This window comes from Fomitopsis serialis (assembly GCF_022376445.1).
Source record: "Fomitopsis serialis strain Sig1Antser10 chromosome Unknown B0H18scaffold_3, whole genome shotgun sequence".
Lineage (NCBI taxonomy): Eukaryota > Fungi > Basidiomycota > Agaricomycetes > Polyporales > Fomitopsidaceae > Fomitopsis > Fomitopsis serialis.
In genome coordinates this window covers 1,501,547-1,520,652 of record NW_025954963.1, presented here as the reverse complement: position 1 = coordinate 1,520,652, position 19,106 = coordinate 1,501,547, and the positions used below count along the sequence as shown (strand labels likewise).

The window sequence follows — 19,106 nt, the reverse complement described above, 5'->3', positions numbered from 1 at the left end:
TGCAGATGCATACGATCTGATCTCGCAAAAATTGCCCCGCAATCTAATCTCGCGGCGCTGATCTCGTCCTCCGCCACTTTCAGTCCTTCAAGTTCCTCCGCCTGGTCACGGTCTGTCTTACGAACCGGCACTTCATTCGCCTTCACTCTCACATACGCCTTGTCTCTTCCTCTCACCATCCACCCAATCACGCCCCCGGATTATCGGGATATGGTTCAGACCGACGCTGCGAAGCTTGCCGCGCTCGAGGCGACCCTGTTGAACACGTCCGGAAATGTCCCACTGCATAATCGTTTCCGTGCCCTCTTCACGCTGAAGTCACTCAAGTCAGAGGAGGCTATCAGGATCATCTCAAAAGGTATGTCATCGAGTGAACGTATATCGCGACTGTCAGATCGTTCCGTCCGCTACGACGCTCACTCACGACGACCTCGAAGGTTTCGCGGATGACAGTGCTCTGCTAAAACACGAACTCGCCTACTGCCTTGGCCAAATGAAAAACATCTCTGCTCTTCCCACCCTCGAAGCCGTCCTCGCCAACGAATCCGAAGACCCCATGGTCCGACATGAGGTGCGTCCCTCCACGCCTTCGCCCGTCCGGACCCACCGCGAACGCACACCAAGTAGGCTGCCGAAGCGATGGGAGCCATATCCGCTCCAGCCAGCATAACTTTTCTCAAGCACTACCTGAACGACTCGAACAAGAGCGTGAGTGAGACATGCGAGATCGCACTTGCGAAGATCCAGTGGGATAACTCGGAGGAGGGGAAGAAGCACTGGAATAGCGTGGCGTCATCATCAGACCAGTACGTCAACCTTAGCTTCCCAATAAGTGTCGGACCTGCTCATGGTGTAATTGACCAGGACTTACACCTCCATCGACCCTGCTCCGCCTTCCTCAAAACTCCTCTCTGGTAAAGCGACGCCGGAAGATGCCTCTGAGGTGGCTATCGCTAAACTAAAAGACACCCTCCTCGACACGTCGTGCCCTCTCTTCGAGCGATATCGCGCTATGTTCGCCCTGCGAAATATCGGAACTCCCGCTGCAGTCGATGCGCTAGCAGCCGGTTTCGCTGATGACAGCGCTCTGTTCAAGTACATCCATTCCCTAACTAGTTAAATCAAGGCTAACATCGTTTGAACCCGCAGGCACGAGATCGCCTTCGTATTTGGCCAACTCCTCTCCGCCCACGCCGTCCCGTCCCTCCTGAAAGTACTTCAGAATTCATCAGAGTCTGACATGGTTCGCCACGAAGCTGCTGAGGCCCTCGGGGGCATTGCGACCCCCGAGGTGCTCCCGCATTTGAAGGAGTGGTCGAAGCGCGAGGACTCGCCGCGCGTAGTGAAGGAGAGCTGTATCGTCGCGATCGATATGTGGGAGGTACGTGGGCTCCTCCGTGTCAATTGACATACGTTTGTAAAGACCTTCTTTGACAGTACGAGAACTCCGGCGAATTCCAATACGCAAATGGTCTCGCAGACGGTAATACGGTGTCAGCTGTTGGTGCATGAGTCGTTATGGGCCGGGATTCCACTGGTGCGTCTCCGCCATCTGTCGGCGGGATGGTGCGTTTTGTAGCGTTAGTCTTCGCGTTCGTATGCTTTGAGTGTCGCTGTTTTACTGTCAAGTTGTCTGGAAAGCTCTCGACTGCACCGTGCGATCGCTTTGAGAGCGGCAACAAACTTCGGCGGAAGGCCGCTGCTCCGGCGTTGGCATCGCATATTACTGTCAAATCCAAACTCACAGAATCGAATTGCTCTCACACAGGCCCGATCTGAATATCCTACACTCTACACATCGTACAACCCACGGCCCGCCCAATCACTCCTGGTCAAAAACGAGGACACGGACCTCGATCGACTCGCGCATCGGCAGCTCCGATGGGGTCGTCGCATCCAAGAACGCCGAGTGCGGCGTCAGCCTCGCCCTGTCCACCTCCGAGTCGTAGCACTTGATGAGCGTGACCTCGTCGGGCGTCTGGTTCGACAGGTAGTACCACTTGTGGTTCGGGTTGTACTTCACGCTGAACGTGCTGCCCTCGCGGTGAGGGTAGATATGCCGCACGGAGACGAGGTCGTGATCCGTGTCAAGGTGGCGCCAGTCGGAGACCGCGAGCGGCTTGTGCGCGGCCGGATGGTGGATCGGCCGCCAGACGTTGATGATGCGCACGCGGCCTTTCAGCAGGCGATCCGCATCCTCTGCGAGGTGGTAGCGCACACGCGCGACGGAGGCCTCGAATGTCTGGTCGATGTGGACGCGTTCCTGCGTACGCCATGTGAGTTCGACGACCTCGTACTCGAGATATGCATCGACGGGTACTCACTACTGGACCGCGGGCAAGAGACCTATCACCGTCGTCCGCAGGCTTCCTCCTATGTATCGATGTGAGCCACAAGGATTCTGCCACATCGGAGGGTGAACATACCTGATAGTGTGATCGAAGATGAAGACACGCTTTGCGCCCACCTCCTTCCTGAGGAGCTCCTCGACCTCCTTGTAGTACACGTCCTGGATGCGGGCGTCGTCGTCGAACTCCTTCTCCACACTCGGGTACTGCACGAACTGGAAGCCGGTCGTGTCGATGGAGAACTCGGATTCCCGTCCGCGCCCGTCGTGGATGACCGCAGGGTGCGGGTCAACATCGAGGTTGTTCTTGGCCACCCCTTCAGGCGGGTCGTACACGTACTGGTATGGGGCCTCCGTCGAGCCCTTCAGCGGAGCGTAGTAGTTCAGCGTGGTCTGAACGTCATGAGGGGAGAGCGTAGCAGCGGTAGCCATCTTGGATATGTTGTGAAGACCCTGGTAGGAGGTTCTAAGAACTGTTGGATAGTGCTAGGGTGACGTCGCACCCATTCTTATATACTCACATCGCTGAAATACCACGGGGACGCTCGGGCTAGCGTTGGATCGGTCAGCAGGTTCGCACCGATCCTGCTAATCTATAACGCCATAGTATAACGTGAGCGCGCCAACTATGAGCTCGCCGGCCGCCAGAGAAACTGTGGGTAGCACTGTCGTGCTCTCGGAGCACCATGGCGCAACTTCGGCCACCGAATGCTGAGTATAATCTCCGTTTCTGCTTACTAAAGCGACGCCGGAAGGCCTAGGGATGCTGGCGAGAACGAGCTCGAGTACACGACGTAGCAACACATATGACTGGAGTATAGTAGGGCCGTGAACGCTATACCGCTATGCTTGCTCAGCCTCATAGTATCAATAAGCCACCAAGAATCCGCCTTGAATCCGACATACTCGGACTTCGGGACTTCAGTCATCTGCAGTAATACAAACAAACTGACACGACATTCTTCGACCACCAGTGGCTTGGCAACACAACAATACTACTTGGTAGCGTACAACAGCGACCAATACGGGACGAGTAACCTTCTCGACAACACACGGACACCGACGTTTAAGTTATGCGCTACGTTTCTAAATCAAGTCCAGCTTTGGAACCCAGTTGGGACGCGGACGACGTGCTCCAGGGCACCGTGTGGGTACCGCTCCTTACGCGCTTCCTGGCTTTGTCTTTGACGGAGATTTCCTCTTCGGGAGATCGCCTGGAAGCCTCCCTCGACATCCACATGTGTTGTTTCATTACACTGTTATCGTACGCGAATTGGTCTATCGTCTTCTCGTCGTCGGTCCAAGGATTTGACTCCGAAAACAGTGCCTGCTCGAGAGCTTCCGCGAATCTAATGTGATCATTGAGGACAGGCTGAGCAGGGACGACTTCTACTACGAGTTGTCCTTTGACGCGCGCTGGCAACCTCCGGGACGGCATGGTGACCTGTGACTGTTGAACCTGAGGCGGCGCATCCTTCTGCGACTCGGCTGGTATCGAGATCAATCTATGTAGTTGCGGTTCCAACCACTTGTACTGTTCCTTGTACAGAGCTGCAAGCGCAAGGAAGAGTCGGTGGAGGCCGGGAGTTTGCAATCCAGCAGATCCTCCAATAAGCCGAAATGGTACATCGCCGTTTTGCATGATCCTGAGCTTCTGGTAACCGCCCACAGATGACCCACTGGCGTTTTTATGAGAATGGTCGTAAATCGCACTGACGTGGTTGATCAGATTCTTGATGTCCGCCGAAGCATCCGTGATATGAAATCGCAGACACATCCAGTGTAGGACGTGAATAAACGACTCCAAATCGTGCCACACCTCGTGGGCAAATGTTCCTGGGTAGACCAGCAACACAGCGGATATGAATTGCCAAGTACCCTGCGCAACGATCAGCTCCACGTTGACGAGAGAACATCAACACATACGGAGCGATTTTTCCTGACAACTGGTTTGTCCATCTCTTCACGGTACTTGCAAAGGCCCCAGTCGACCAACAACGCCTTACATTTCGACTGCCCGTTCTCAAAGTACCAGTATATCATGAGGTTATCTCCGCTGATATCTCGATGCAAGACTCCAGCCTCTAGCCACGCTTCTTCGTGCGCTAGCATACCGCGAGATCAGCGCTATCGAAAGAGTGCAATAAGCGAAACTTCAGACGAACCTCGCAGATAGCTGTACACCATCTGTACCAAGTGAAGGGAGTTCGTGTACTCCTTCAGGGGCTGCGCAATTTCCTTCAGAATGAGCCGATATTGAACAAGCATCCGGTCCGATTCTCCAGTGAACTCCTGAGCGCGCGTGTGATGCACCGTGCCGTACTTGTTGCGAACATCACCGGCTGCGATTGGCGTCGCAATGAAACTCACGTTCTTGCTGTGCAGGCGCAGGTACACATCTCCCTCCGGATGCGACGTTGGCGTGTCTGTACGCCAATACTCCTTGCAGAAGACTAGCCGGTCTTCAGAAATGTCGTACGCAATGTGGCATTTCGTCGCCCGTCCGGTCACCGATGTGTTCGTGAAAGACGGCTTCCCCACAAGGAACCCGCGCATACGTCCGCTCGACGGCTTGGACGTATCTTGCGGCTCTTTCGTGTCCTTCTTCAGCTGAGCTGCCGATATCATATCGTCTTCTGGTACGGAAATCTTGTAAATCGGCCATCCCGGTGCTAGCGCAGTCGCAAATGGGATCTTGCGCCAGTCCGACGGCGAGTCAAATTTGGTGAAACAGCGCATGCGTTTGGCCTCTTCCTCGCTCGCCGGTACCACTGTGAGGTCACGACCTCGCTGCAAGTCACTCATACAGGCGAACCGGTGGAGAAAGTTGTGCAAGACGTGTGGCTGCTGCACAAAGTTGAAGGGCTCGGATACAACGAGTCCCATGCGATCCCAGCGGAGCAGCCAAGCATGATCGCGGCAGACGAAGACCGTGAAGAACCAGAGCAGGAACTGTCTCTGTAGCACCTTCGCTACACAGTCGGTCAACTGTCTCACTGTTCGCGTGGCACCGCCTGTCGTCTTAAGACGCAGGAACGAAGGCGGAAGGTCTGCGCCGGCACTTGCTGTCACCATAGTTGGAACCGCAGGTGGCGGTGGTACGAGGGTAGCTATGCCCTGCGTTGAGGTCGTCTGAGAACTCGCCTCCTGCGCCGAATCAGGTATCGCGAACGGAGAATCGTCCGGATCGACCTTTGCATGTAGCAACAGGGACACCCAGAACCACGCCGCCCTTGCTTCCGTTGCCTCGCAGCGTTGCCTCTTGCGTGGCCGCCTCTGATTAGGCATCGCTGCCTCGATTGTATACGCCTTTATTGCATCTTCGTTGACGGGATAAACGATCACGCCAGGAGACGTTCTTAAAGTGCCATCCGTTTCGTCCGTAAGATCAACCCAACGGTGCGTGTCCTCGGCTACAAGCCTCTGACCGCCTGCCTCGGCGGGGACGCGGTTGAAAACGGAGTTCGCCGCCTCACACTTTGAACGATCGTCAGCCCACTCAGCTCATGCCTCGTTGCCCTATCACCCACCAGTCTGCCATACACCGTGCTTTCTGTACTGATAGCTTCTGTGGTGCAAAAGCCTTCTATGGTGGCGCCGGGAGGAAGGTCGGGCCCAGGCACGAATTCCCGCAGGAATGTATCAAGGCTGACTTGTGCAATCTTATCCTCCATGATTCTTCTCTAATGGGAGGTTGTCAGGATCGCGATATATATGGTCACGCACTCAATGGCGGCCCCGAGGAAATCAACGACCAAGGCTGTTCGTTCGCAGTCAAGGGCCTGCGACCCCTCACGTTGAATGAATTCCGTTGTACTTCTGTTCGGCGCGTTCAGCAAAACAGGCTATCATCATAGTCATTGTATCAACAGCACGAAATCATGTGCTCGTTGCTGGAAGATCATATCGAGGAACTCACCTCCTGCGCTCAGTTTCCGCCCCTTAAGTTGTGCTTCTGAGTACCGGAGTGCCTTTTGAGTGCTCCGAGTTCGCTGGATCTTTATTCTCACTTTTGATCATCTATTCCATGCCCACGTGGACTTGCGGAGGTAGACTCGGAGGAGGACTTCTACACTGTGGCTTTGCTCTGAACAATGTTCGGAACTGCTGAACAACGGAGCGTTCTAACGACTTATCACGTGGTCGGACAGATTAGCCTGGGCGCCTCTGGCCAGTATATCTACTCAGTTCGAATAATTTGCTCGGCAGCTTGAAGAATGGCGATCCTACGTAGTCTACACCGACAGATAAACGGCCGGATAAGTACGAGTATCTACGGACGCCGAATACCAGAGAGTCGAATACCCAGTCCTCGACGCGAAAAGCGCCCACGTTCGACCTCAGGCCTCAGTCTTCAATTGACATGTACATTCTCGACTATTCAAGAGCCCAACGATGGAGTGGTCGACACGGACACGCTGCTGATGTTACTCCTGATGCGCTTGTCCGATCTGTCGTCCGCAGAATTGTCCGCAGACCTCTTGACAGACTCCCTTGACCCCCAGCTCCATTGATCCAAGGATGTGCTGACATAGGCGAAGTTGTCCCCGGTCTTGTCATCGTATGTCCACTGGGCTTCACCGAGCAACGCCGCCGCGAACACGGTCTTGATCCGCAGGTGATTCTCGAGAACAGATGCCGTCGGTACTTCTTCAACCACTGTTTCTGACATGGGCTCGGTCAGCTCTTCAGCCGAAATCGCGATGAACCGGTTTCTGAGTGCTGCGCGCTTCTTAGACTCGACGGAGGGCGTCACGGAGCATGCGACGTGCGGGTGCGACGTCGGCAGCTGAGGCTTCAGCCACTTGTAGTGTGACCCGTAGAGCGCCGCGAGATCAGCCAAGAGCCGGTGCAGACCAGGCGTGGACCGGTCAGCAGATCCTCCGACGAGCTTGAACGGTACCGTTCCTGCTCGCATCATCGTCAGCTTAGCTTGCCCGCCAACAGAAGTACCATCGGGTGACACATCTGAGGCGTCGTAGAATGCGCTGACGTGGTCTCGCAACAGCTTCCTGAACCTTGAATAATTCGTGATGTGGAATCGCAGGCACATCCAATGGAAGACGTGAATGAACGACTCGAGATCGTGCCACACTGCGTGCACGAAATGTCCCGGGAATGCTAGTAGGACAGCAGAGATAAACTGCCATGTGCCCTACAAACGATCAGCGGCACGTTTGGTCGTTGAGGCACTCGCGGAGACTCACTGAGCGGGTTTTCAGCACACTCCGCATAGCTAACTCTTCCTCGTACTTGCACAAGCCCCAGTCGACCAACATACCGATCCATGTGATGTCGCCATCTTCGGTCACGACACAGCATAGCAGCAGATTGCCGCTGCTTATGTCGCGGTGCAGGATACGGGCCTTTTCCCAGGCTTCTTGATGTGCTGATAGAACATATGAGCATGTACAGCATATATATGAAATGAACGATCGACGTACCCGTCAAACAGCAGTACATGGCGAGTACTAAGTCGTAAGAATCCCCATATTCTTTCAGCGGTTTGCCAATCTCCTTCAAGAAAATGCGATATTGGATGAGCTTGGGCGGCGGGTCTTTGAGGAACGCTTGCGCGCGAGTAGAACGACCTTCGCCGATCGCACCGCAAACGTCGCCGGCAGCGATCGGGGTTGCTATGTACTGCACCCCGTGCTTATGCAACCCCAGGTAAACCTCTCCTTCCGGATGATAGGTCGGCTCGTCCACGCGCCAATACTCCTTGAAGAAGACCGGTCGATGTTCAGCGACATCATACGCGATATATCCCCTCGTTCCTCCTCCGATGGGCGAGTCACTCATGAAGTACGGCTTCCCGATGAGGAACTCCCGCTCGGGCTTGCGTCCGTTGTTCGACTGAGAAACATCCCGCTGCGCTTTCACGCCCGTCTTGAGCTCATCTGCCGAGATCATGTCTTCTTCGGGAACAGAGACCTTGTAGATCGGCCAGCCTGGTGCTAACGTTGCCTTGAACTGAGTCTTGTGCCAGTCAGAGTCGAACCTGTCGTGGCTGCGCATCAGCTCAACCTCGTCCTCGGTCGCCCGAGTAACCGTCGGATCGCCGCCTCTCTGAATAACGTCCATACAGGCGAACCGATAGAAGAAGTTCTGCAAGAGGCGCGGCTGTTGCACGAAGTTGAACGGCTCCGAAACAATGAGCCCCGCGCGGTCCCAATAGAGTAGCCATGCATGGTCACGGCAGGTGAACACCGTGAACAGGCAGGACAGGAACTGTCTTCGCAGGATCTTGTAAACGTACTGACACATCTGCCCCATTGTCTGCTGACCGCTGGTGGTGTCCTGACGGAGGAAAGGCGGTGCGGCTGTGTTGCTTGGTCCCGGAGTAGCAGGAGTAACCGTCGTCGACGCTGCTGAGGCGGTCTCAGCCGTCGCCCGACCTGATGATCCCGGCTCTGCCTCATCAGGCGTAGCTGCCGTGCGTGCTTCAGTCTTCTCGGCCCTACCAGTCTTCATCGCTGGCGGCACCACAAACGGAGAGTCGTTGGCGGCAGCCTTCGCTTCGATAAAGAGGCTTGCCCATAGCCACGATGTCCTAGCTTCCTTCTCTGCACAGTGCTTGATTCCCTGCTCCGACTTTCCTTTGAGCGCTGACGCCTCGATCGTATATGCGCGCTTCGCGTCGTCGTGTTCGGGATAGACAGTTACGTCAGGGTCCGTGTTCTCCTCAAAGTCGGGCTTGTCGGTAGGGTCAGGCCAGCGATGTGTGTTCTTCGCTACCAGCCTCGGGATACCGTCTTTGACGGGGACGTGGTCGAAGACCGAGTTTGCCACCTTGCACTGTCGGAAAGAAATCAGCCCACCAAGATTCTGCACCATCCGGTGAAAATACTGACCAACTCGTCATACATGGGCCACTCTTTACCCTCAAAGCAAGCGGGGTCGAATGTGTCCACGACGACATCGGGTGGAATGTCCGCTCCGGGTACGAACGCCTGGATGAACGTCTGCAGGCTAACTTGTGCGATCTTGCGTTCCATCTCAAAGGCGTAACCCTTACGAACCTTGAACATACACTCGAGCCACACCAGTCTGTCGCAGAGCTACTTAGTACTGTAGTATTCAATTCAATCCGGCGCAGGTTGTGACTGTGACAGCCGCGCCGCCGCCAGGCGGCGCGGCGCGAGCGACGGTGACGTGTGACAAAGACGGTGCAGACGGTGCGGCGGAGCGTCGATGGGCTATAAACGTCGTCAAAACGAGTGCTGAGGCCGCCGCCGGAGGCGGCCAAATTTTTGTGCATTTGTCACAACCGGCGGGACCCCCAGTGACCCGTGACAAGGGTCCTTTACCGGTGTGGCGAGGGGCCTTGTGACGCGTGACCGCCGGACTGTATTGAATACTACAGTAGTATAAGCCAAGCTTGAGCGCTTGAGCGAAGCCACACCGAACCAACCTCCGATCGCGATCACAGGGTCCGAGAACACCGACTCACCGTGCGCACTGCGGTGTCACTGTGTCGCAGCCCTCATAGTCGCGCTTCATTGAAGCTGCCCAAAGTCTTCATGACCTCTTCTGGGATGGAGCCGGTGAACCTCTGCTCATTTTCTCTCGCTGCGGCAACACACCCTGTGAAGGTGGCAGCGATGATGCCCTCAGGCTCGCTGGACTGAGACTGACCCGATGAGTGCGGTGCCATGAAATAGGCCCACACTACCGACGCTTGCGGGGAGCATTCAGCGCTCTGGCGTTCCGCAGGATTCCAATGTGGTGCGTAGCTGTGTGACTATCCTCGAGAACTCGTGGGCGCATGATCATGATGCCGCACATGCACCTGCGCACAGACTCTATGTTCATCGCCAAACAAGTAAGTACATGTGCATGAACGAGCACCGGAGCGCAGTATGCGATTTGATTCTGCTCTTGTCAGCCATGCACTAGATCTTGGGTTGCTTCGCGAGCGCATGGTCTACAGCACACAGAGTTGGCTATGTGCGGTACCGTGGACTCGGAGAAGGGGACACACCGACCACTTCTTGGTGGTATACACGCGATGACTAACCAGGGGTCTTCAACATGTCCAGTAAGCTCCACACGAACACACAGGCGGTCACGAAGGGGCCGAGTTGTAGCGAGTCGTGCGGAGAGGACCGCAGGATCTGATTCGGCGTCGCGAGGCAGCGGCGAAACCGCGCTCGCGCCAGTTGTCGCTGACGCTGGTGCGCCTTCCGGACAGCGTGGCTTCTATCGCAAACGCGACGGGGATGCCGCCTGCAACTTGGGCTGAAACCAAGCCGGCGAACGAGCAGGCGTTATCGATGACGCCGTTGGACCCGCGGACGTTGGTGGAATGCGGAGCGGACGTGAAGAGCGTGACGTCGTTCGGGTCACGCGCGATGCCTGGCCAGGAAGCGAGCTTCGCGGCGGGCGCGGGCGTGAAGAAGCGGACGCGGGTGTTGAGCTTGAAGCGGCCGGGGGGATATACTCAGGCGGCATGGTAGCGTGGCGAGCGTGTCCAGCGGGAGCAAGAGCCATAATGGTGAGTCCGTCCTGATGGTCTGCATTGGATGGTCATTGACAGGTTCTGTTCGTAGAGGACCCGATGACGATTAACCCGAGCTACGTGCAGAGCCAGGTGTGTTGTCTTGCATCGTGCTTTGAACGTACAGTTGGACTAACATGGGCGGATTCCAGCTTGACGAGGCGGGCGCGTCACTGCGGAGCAAGGAAGGCCAAGTCGCGGTGCTTGAACACGAGCGTGAGGCTATGCGGCGCGAGCTGGAAGAAGCGCGGGGCGCGATGAAGAGCATGCAGGAGGCGATTGAGGAGCAGCGCGAATACCGCGCTGGCTATCCGGGAGGAGGTATGCGGGTTCTGCCAGGTCTCAGCGAATTGAATAATGCTAACTGACGTCGTGGCGGCAGCTCAAGCAAGCGAAGGAAGCAGCGAACGTGCAAGACGAGCTCGTTGGCTTCCTGCAAGGCAGACTCGCAGAGGTGGAGCTTTCCGCGAAAGCTGAGAGGCTCGCGAAGCAGCAGTCGGACGACCGTACGGCCGCGAGTGAGGCGGAGTGCGTCACGCTCAGGGAGCACAGGGTCCGCGTCGAGGCGGAGATGAGCAAGAAGGAGAGGGAGCTCAGCGAAGCGCAGACGCGGAACAGCCAGATCCTCGCACGCGTCGCCGAATTGGACGCGCAGAAACGCGAGCGCGCAGCGAAGGTGGCGGAGCTGGAGGGGGCCCTGCGCGAAGCACGGGATGGCCGTACGCGTGCGGAGGACAGCCTACATGAGGCCCTACAACGGGTGGCTGCCTTAGAGGAGTAACGGGCGCAGTCGGCGGCGCATGAGGAGACGATAAAGCTTGTGGGGCAGGAGCGTCGGGAGCTCCTGGCGAGGCTCAATGCAGCGCAGGCGCAGGGACAGAACGGGTTTGCGACGGCAGCAGCGCCGCCGCGAGCACCCAGGAGGCATGCCGCACCGAGGCGGAACTCGTCGGCATCGATATGGGTACGTCTCGTCGCCCCCCGCGATCGTCTGCGCAAGGCACTCACGGGCCTGCTCGCTCGACAGACGAACCCGTACGTCGAGATCCTCGGCGTGGTGGCGGCGGTGCTGGGGACGCGCGCGCTGCTGTGGTGGGTCGGCCACCTGGACCTGCGGGAGCTGTTCAGCGTGACGTCGTGCGATGCGGGGGCGTTCGCGCACGGGTGCTTGCGCGCGATCGGGTCCCCGTCTCCTTCGTGATTGATCAGTAACTCGTACTGTTTGCTCTTCGACCTTCGACCTTGTGCATGTGCTTGATCTTTTGGTATTCCTTTCTCGTTCTGCCACAGGTGGCAGCCGTCATGCTGAACCGTAGGTTCTCAGGATGTACAAAGTGATGTGGTCTCCGCAACTTCAATGTAACCCTGTACTATGTAGCCCTTGTACCATCCCTCGTATGCAGTATGCTTTTATGATCGCCGGGGATTGTGATGCGCCGATCTCAAGCCCCGTCGAGGCGCGTCTGCTTCAGCCAAGGTGCTGTCTACAAGCGGACGTTCGAAGACTGGTGAAAGCGGGAGTGATACCTGCCAGTATTTAATGTAGAGCAGTTTGAGGGCTTGTGGCCTAGCCGTAACCTCGCCGTGCCTGCATCTCGGAGCTTCGACTATCACAGAAAAAAGCGCATGAACCACATGTATTTGACATTACGAACGTCCATGCTGCCGAACGTATACGGTACATGGTCTACTAATTTCGGACAGTCGTTTCGGCAAGAATGACAATCCTACGTATACACAGACAGACAAAACCAACTGACACGATACTTATGAGTACATACGGACGTCGGATATCCGAGCTGACAACCCAATCCTCGACGCGAAAAGCGGCCCCGTTCAACCTCAGCCATCGACATTCTCAACTATCGAGCCCAACAACGGAGTGGTCGACACAGACACGCTGCTGGTGTCACTCCTTATACGCTTGTCGGGTCTGTCATCCACAGAATTGTCCGCGGACCTCTTGACAGACTCCCTTGACACCATGCTCTGTTGATACATGGGCGTCTTGAAGTGGGCGAAGTTGTCCCCGATCTTTGCATCTGGAGTCCACTTGCCTTCATCGGCACTCAACGCTGCCGCGAACGTCTTCTTCATCTGGATATGATCCTTGAGAACGGAGTCCTTCGGGATTTCTTCAGCCGCCGGTTGTGGCCGTTGCCCGGTCCGCTCCTCAGCTGGGATTGGAACGAGATCGAACTCTGGGTCGAGTTCCTCCGGGTCGACGGAGGGCGCCACGGAGAGTGCGACGTCCGGGTGTGATGTCGGCAGCTGAGGCTCCAGCCACTTGTAGTGTGACCCGTAGAGCACCGCGAGATCAGCCAAGAGCCTGTGCAGACCAGGCGTGGACCGGCCAGCAGATCCTCCGACGAGTTTGAACGGTACCGTTCCTGCTTGCATCGTCGTCAGCTTCTCTTCGCCGCCAACAGAAGTACCATCGGGTGACGGAAATGACGCGTCATAGACTGAGCTGACGTGCTCGTGCAACTGCTTCGTGTTCTTCGAATAATTCGTGACGTGGAATCGCAGACACATCCAATGAAGGACATGGATGAATGACTCGAGATCGTGCCACACTGCGTGCGCAAAGTGTCCCGGGAATGCCAGCAAGACTGCGGAGATGAACTGCCATGTGCCCTACACAAAATCAGCGACATGTACCGTCGTTAACGCCCTCGCAGAGACTCACTGAACGGGTCTTCAGCACACTCCGCATTCCTAACTCATCCTTGTACTTGCACAAACCCCAGTCCACCAAAATACCGATCCATCCCACAATCCTGCCGTCGCTAATAACACAGCGTAGCAGCAAATTACCGCTGCTTATGTCGCGGTGCAGGACATGGGCCTTTTCCCAGGCTTCTTGATGAGCTGAACGAATAGATGAGCATGCACAGAGCAGATAAGGAATGAACGATCGACGAACCCGTCAAACAGCAGTATGTGGCGCGTACCAACTCGCGAGAAGTCTGGTATTCTGTGAGCGGTTTACCGATCTCCAGCAAGATGATGCGATATTGGATAAGCTTGGGGGGCGAGTCTTTGAAGAAGTCTTGCGCACGAGTAGAACGACCGTGACCTTCGCCGGTCGCATCGCAAACGTCGCCCGCAGCGATTGGGGTTGCTATGTACTGTACCTTGTGTTTATGCAACTCCAGGTAAACCTCTCCTTCCGGATGATAGGTCGGCGCATCCACGCGCCAATACTCCTTGAAGAACACCAGTCGATGTTCGGCGACGTCATACGCGATGTATCCCCTTGTTCCTCCTCCGGTGGGCGAGCTACTCATGAAGTACGGCTTCCCGACGAGGAACTTTCGCTCAGGCTTGGGGCCGTTGTCCGACTGAGAAACGCCCCGCTGCGCTTTTACGCCCGTCTTGAGCTCATCTGCCGAGATCATGTGTTCTTCAGGAACGGAGACCTCGTAGATCGGCCAGCCCGGTGCCAACGAGGCCTTAAACTGGGCCTCATGCCAGTCAGAGTCGAACTTGTTGTGGCTGCGCATTAGCTCAACGTCCTTCTCGGTCGCCCGCGTCACCGTCGGGTCGAAGCCTCTCTGCATGTCGGTCATACAGGCGAACCGATAGAAGAAGTTGTGGAAGAGGCGTGGTTGCTGCACGAAGTTGAACGGCTTCGAAACAACCAGCCCCGCGCGATCCCAGTAGAGTAGCCACGCATAGTCACGACAGGTAAATACCGTGAACAGGCAGGACAGGAACTGCCTTCGCAGGATCTTCGAGACTTGCTGACACATCTGGCCCATTGTCTGCCTGGCGCCCTCGTTGTCCAGACACAGGAAAGACGGCGCGGCGGTGCTGCTCGGCCCCGGAGCAGCGGGGCCCGGGGTAGAAGCCGACGATGCTGCTGGGACAGACTCAGAGACAGTCGCCGACGGGGTAGAAACCCTCGCCCGGCCTGATCGTCCCGACTCTGCTTCGTCAGGCGTAGCTCCCGTACGTACTCCGGTCTTCCCGGCCCTACCCCTCTTCATGGCTGCCGGCACCTGGAACGGAGAGTCGGTTGTGTGAACCTTCGCTTCGATACAAAGGCTTGCCCACAACCACGACGTCCTAGCCTCCTTCTCTCGACAGTGTTGTTTTCTATTATCCGACTTCCCCCTGAGTGCTGACGCCTCGATCGTATATGCGCGCTTCGCGTCGTCGTGTTCGGGATAGACGGTCACGTCAGGCTTCGTGTTCTCCTCAAAGTCGCCCTTGTCCGTAGGATCGGGCCAGCGGCTCGTGTTCTTCGCCACCAGCCTCGGGACACCGTCTTCGACGGGGACATGGTCAAAGACCGAGTTCGCCCCCTTACACTGCCAACAAGTATCAGTCCACCATGATCCTACGCCATCCGCTGAAAACACTAACCAGCTCGTCGTACATGGGTTCCTCTTTACCCTTAAATTGAACGGGGTCGAAGTCCTCCACGACAGCATCGGGGGGAAGGTCCGCTCCGGGCACGAACGTCTGCATGAACGTCTCCAGGCTGACTTGTACGATCTTGCGCTCCATCTCGAAGGCGTTATCACGACGAATCTTGGGCATAAACTCGGTGCCCCCAATTGGATGTAAGGAGTTGGGGCGTGCGGTGGATGATTTGTGGGCAACAGGCGTGGATCCCGACACGTCAGCCAAGTGCGACGCGTTGGTCGGGTCGTTTGGCGGAGTCACAGATCTTGTGTCTACTGGCGCCCCTCCGCCTTCGACACCGGTCCCTGGAGCGGCTGGTCGTGCAACGAGAGATACTTCTGGGGCGTCCGAGACGACGAAAGGTGGAGGCTCGAATGCGGAGCCGTCAAGATGCGGGGCTTGGTTTGATGTATCACTGACACGCGATGCTGCGTCTGGATCGTTCTCGTCGTCTTCTTCTTGTTCGCCTACGATGCCTTCGCTGCCGCTGGCGTAGTCTGAATCCTCGGGGATGTCGCCGGGAGAGCTGTAGCCTGCGTCCGAGAAATACGGGGTCGAGGGGGATGAGTGCAGCGATGCGAATCCCGGGGAGGGTGATCGCGAGCCGGCGTCACTAGACTCGTAGTCAGAAATCGCGAGCGGGGACATTCTGCCAGTGCGCGGACGTACCGAGTCTGACGGCGAGACGGGGATATTTAAGCAGGGTACCGGTGGCCCACGCGGTGCTCTGCGGGGTTTGGACTGTCAGCTGCGAGGCAACGCAGCAAATTACCAAATATAGGCGTGTGCTTGTTCCCAATTCGTGGAACAATGGAACAATGCAGGACCCACAAGGCGGCAGCCACGCGCAAGCCACATCGAACCAACCACCGATCACGATCACGTGCTGCCATTGTGGCGCAGGCACTGTGGACCTCCGAAGCGCTCAGCGCTCAGCACTCAGTCTACGGCCTGCGATCGGAGTCTTCATGACCTCTTCTGGGATGGAGCCGGTGAACCTCTGCTCATCTTTTGCCCTGTCTCGCTGCGGCAACACAGCCTGTGAAGGTAGCTGCGATGATGCCCTCAGGTTCGCTGGACTGAGACTGACCCGATGAGTGCGGTGCCATGAAATAGGCCCACACTACCGACGCATTCAGCACTCTGGCTTTCCGCAGGATTCCAATGTGGTGCGTAGCTATGTCACTATCCTCAAGAACTCGTGGGCGCATGATCATGATGCCGCACATGCACCTGCGCACAGACTCTATTTTCATCGCCAAACAAGTAAGTACATGTGCATGAACGAGCACCGGAGCGCAGTGCGCGATTCCATTCTGCTTTTGTCAGCCATCCACTAGATCTTGGGTTGCTTCGCGAGCGCATGGTCTACAGCACACAGAGTTGGCCATGTGCATTTACCGGTAACTTACCATGGAGAGGACCGATCGACCACTTCTCGGTGCAGTATACACGCCATGACTAACCAGGGGTCTTCAACATGTCCAGTAAGCTCCACACGAACACACAGGCGGTCACGAAGGGGCCGAGTTGTAGCGAGTCGTGCGGAGAGGACCGCAGGATCTGATTCGGCGTCGCGAGGCAGCGGCGAAAGCGCGCTCGCGCCAGTTGTCGCTGACGCTGGGGCGCCTTCCGGACAGCGTGGCTTCTATCGCAAACGCGACGGGGATGCCGCCTGCAACTTGGGCTGAAACCAAGCCGGCGAACGAGCAGGCGTTATCGATGACGCCGTTGGACCCGCGGACGTTGGTGGAATGCGGAGCGGACGTGAAGAGCGTGACGTCGATCGAGTCGCGCGCGATGCCTGGCCAGGAAGCGAGTTTCGCCGCGGGCGCGGGCGTGAAGAAGCGGACGCGGTTGTTGAGCTTGAAGCGGCCGGGGGGATATACTCAGGCGGCATGGTAGCGTGGCGAGCGTGTCCAGCGGGAGCAAGAGCCATAATGGTGAGTCCGTCCTGGAGGTCTGGATTGGATGGTCGTTGACGGGATGTGTTCGCAGAGGAGCCGATGACGATTAACTCGAGTTACGTGCAGAGCCAGGTGTGTTGTGCTACATCACGCTCTGAAAGTACAATTGGACTAACATGGGCGGATTCCAGCTTGACGAGGCGCGCGCGTCGCTGCGGAGCAAGGAGGGCGAGGTCGCTGTGCTCGAGCACGAACGTGAGGCTATGCGGCGCGAGCTGGAAGAAGCGCGGGGCGAGATGAAGAGCATGCAGGAGGCGACTGAGGAGAAGCGCGAGGAACTCGGGTTATTAGAGATGGTTCATACCGCGCTGGCTATCCGGGAAGAGGTAAGCAGGTTCTGGGTCTCGGTGAGTTTGAACAATGCTGACTGACGTCGTGGTGGCAGCTCAACTTGAAGCAAGCGAAGGAAGCAGCCAACGTGCAAGACGAGCTCGTTGGCTTCCTGCAAGGCAGACTCGCAGAGGTGGAGCTTTCCGCGGAAGCTGAGAGGCTCGCGAAGCAGCAGTCGGACGACCGTGCGGCCGCGAGTGGGGCGGAGCGCGTCGCGCTCAGGGAGCACAGGGTCCGCGTCGAGGCGGAGATGAGCAAGAAGGAGAGGGAGCTCGGCGAGGTGCAGACGCGGAACAGCCAGATCCTCGCACGCGTCGCTGAGTTGGACGCGCACAAACGCGAGCGCGCCGCAAAGGTGGCGGAGCTGGAGGGGGCCCTGCGTGAGGCACGGGATGGCCGTACGCGCGCAGAGGACAGTCTGCATGAGGCCCTAGAGCGGGTGGCTGCCCTAGAGGAGGAGCGGGCGCAGTCGGCGGCGCATGAGGAGATGATGAAGCTCGTGGAGGAGGAGCGTCGGGAGCTCCTGGCGAGGCTCAACGCAGCGCAGGCGCAGGGACAGAACGGATTTGCGACGGCAGCAGCGCCGCCGCGGGCACCCAGGAGGCATGCCGCGCCGAGGCGGAGCTCGTGGGCATCGATATGGGTACGTCTCGTCGCCCCCCGCGATCGTCTGCGCCAGGCGCTCACGAGCCTGCTCGCTCGACAGACGAACCCGTACGTCGAGATCCTCGGCGTGGTGGCGGCGGTCCTGCGGACGCGCGCGCTGCTGTGGTAGGCCACCTGGACCTGCGCGAGCTGTTCAGCGTGACGTCGTGCGATGCGGGGGCGTTCGCGCACGGGTGCTTGCGCGCGATCGGGTCGCCGTCTCCTTCGTGATTGATCAGTAACTTATCCTATTTCCTTTCGACCTTGGACCTTCTGCATGTGCTTGATCTTTTGGTGTTCCTTTCTCGTTCTGCCACTGGTGGCAGCCGTCATGCTGAAGTGTAGGCTCTCAGGATGTACAAGTGATGTGTAGTCTCCGCAACCTGTATACAGTACTATGCCGCCCTTATCCGTCGCTCGTATGCAGTATGCTTTTATGACAACGGAGGGTTGTGCAGCACCGATCTCATGCCGGTTCCGAAGCGCATCATTTATAACAGAGGTACTGTCTAGATGCGGACGCCAGCTCGAACTGCCCAGGAGAATTGCTGGCGAGTGGATGCTTGGGAGACCATTAGGCAAGGTGTGTGATACAATAAATACTCCTCAGAATGTAGTTGACGTGGAGTGTTTGAACGTTGATGGCCCACATACGGTCGTCTCGGGGCTGCGCGACTACCACATGAATCACATACGTTTGACATTACGCATGTCCATACTGTCGAACATATACGGTACATGATCTACTAAGTTTGAATAATCGGTTGGCAAACAACGGCGATCGTACATATACACAGACAGACAAAACAAAGTGATACGATACTTGCGATTCAGAGTACATACGGACGTCGGATATCCGAGTTGACAACCCAGTCCTCGACGCGAAAAGCGGCCCCGTTCAACC

The 19,106-nt window shown here is 57.1% G+C and overlaps 5 protein-coding genes across 5 annotated transcripts; 1 reads left to right on the top strand and 4 right to left on the bottom strand.

Moving 5' to 3' along the window:
- The first annotated feature begins 53 nt into the window (after positions 1–53).
- On the top strand, positions 54–1,664 carry B0H18DRAFT_328002 (ARM repeat-containing protein). Its single transcript, XM_048037605.1, has 6 exons — positions 54–358; positions 438–571; positions 628–806; positions 865–1,095; positions 1,150–1,381; positions 1,438–1,664. The coding sequence occupies exons 1-6, from the start codon at positions 211–213 to the stop codon at positions 1,510–1,512; spliced, it is 999 nt and encodes a 332-aa protein (XP_047899999.1). The 5' UTR covers positions 54–210; the 3' UTR covers positions 1,513–1,664.
- Positions 1,398–2,957, bottom strand: B0H18DRAFT_328035 (uncharacterized protein). Its single transcript, XM_048037606.1, has 5 exons — positions 2,869–2,957; positions 2,427–2,800; positions 2,325–2,373; positions 1,746–2,263; positions 1,398–1,699 (listed from the first exon to the last, which is right to left on the bottom strand). The coding sequence occupies exons 2-4, from the start codon at positions 2,777–2,779 to the stop codon at positions 1,823–1,825; spliced, it is 843 nt and encodes a 280-aa protein (XP_047899998.1). The 5' UTR covers positions 2,780–2,800; positions 2,869–2,957; the 3' UTR covers positions 1,398–1,699; positions 1,746–1,822.
- Positions 2,958–3,204: 247 nt separating this feature from the next.
- On the bottom strand, positions 3,205–6,427 carry B0H18DRAFT_1101093 (uncharacterized protein). Its single transcript, XM_048032511.1, has 5 exons — positions 6,267–6,427; positions 5,878–6,166; positions 4,513–5,824; positions 4,274–4,452; positions 3,205–4,226 (listed from the first exon to the last, which is right to left on the bottom strand). Exons 2-5 carry the CDS (start codon positions 6,019–6,021, stop codon positions 3,426–3,428), a joined length of 2,436 nt encoding a protein of 811 aa, XP_047899997.1. The 5' UTR covers positions 6,022–6,166; positions 6,267–6,427; the 3' UTR covers positions 3,205–3,425.
- Positions 6,428–6,728: 301 nt separating this feature from the next.
- On the bottom strand, positions 6,729–9,345 carry B0H18DRAFT_1113994 (uncharacterized protein; the record flags this gene model as incomplete). The annotated part of the gene is made up of 4 exons (XM_048033056.1): positions 6,729–7,502; positions 7,555–7,736; positions 7,792–9,145; positions 9,202–9,345. The coding sequence occupies 4 exons, from the start codon at positions 9,343–9,345 to the stop codon at positions 6,729–6,731; spliced, it is 2,454 nt and encodes an 817-aa protein (XP_047899996.1).
- A 3,136-nt stretch (positions 9,346–12,481) lies between these two features.
- On the bottom strand, positions 12,482–15,019 carry B0H18DRAFT_901642 (uncharacterized protein). The gene is made up of 3 exons (XM_048041459.1): positions 13,774–15,019; positions 13,537–13,718; positions 12,482–13,484 (listed from the first exon to the last, which is right to left on the bottom strand). Exons 1-3 carry the CDS (start codon positions 14,837–14,839, stop codon positions 12,690–12,692), a joined length of 2,043 nt encoding a protein of 680 aa, XP_047899995.1. The 5' UTR covers positions 14,840–15,019; the 3' UTR covers positions 12,482–12,689.
- Positions 15,020–19,106: the final 4,087 nt, after the last annotated feature.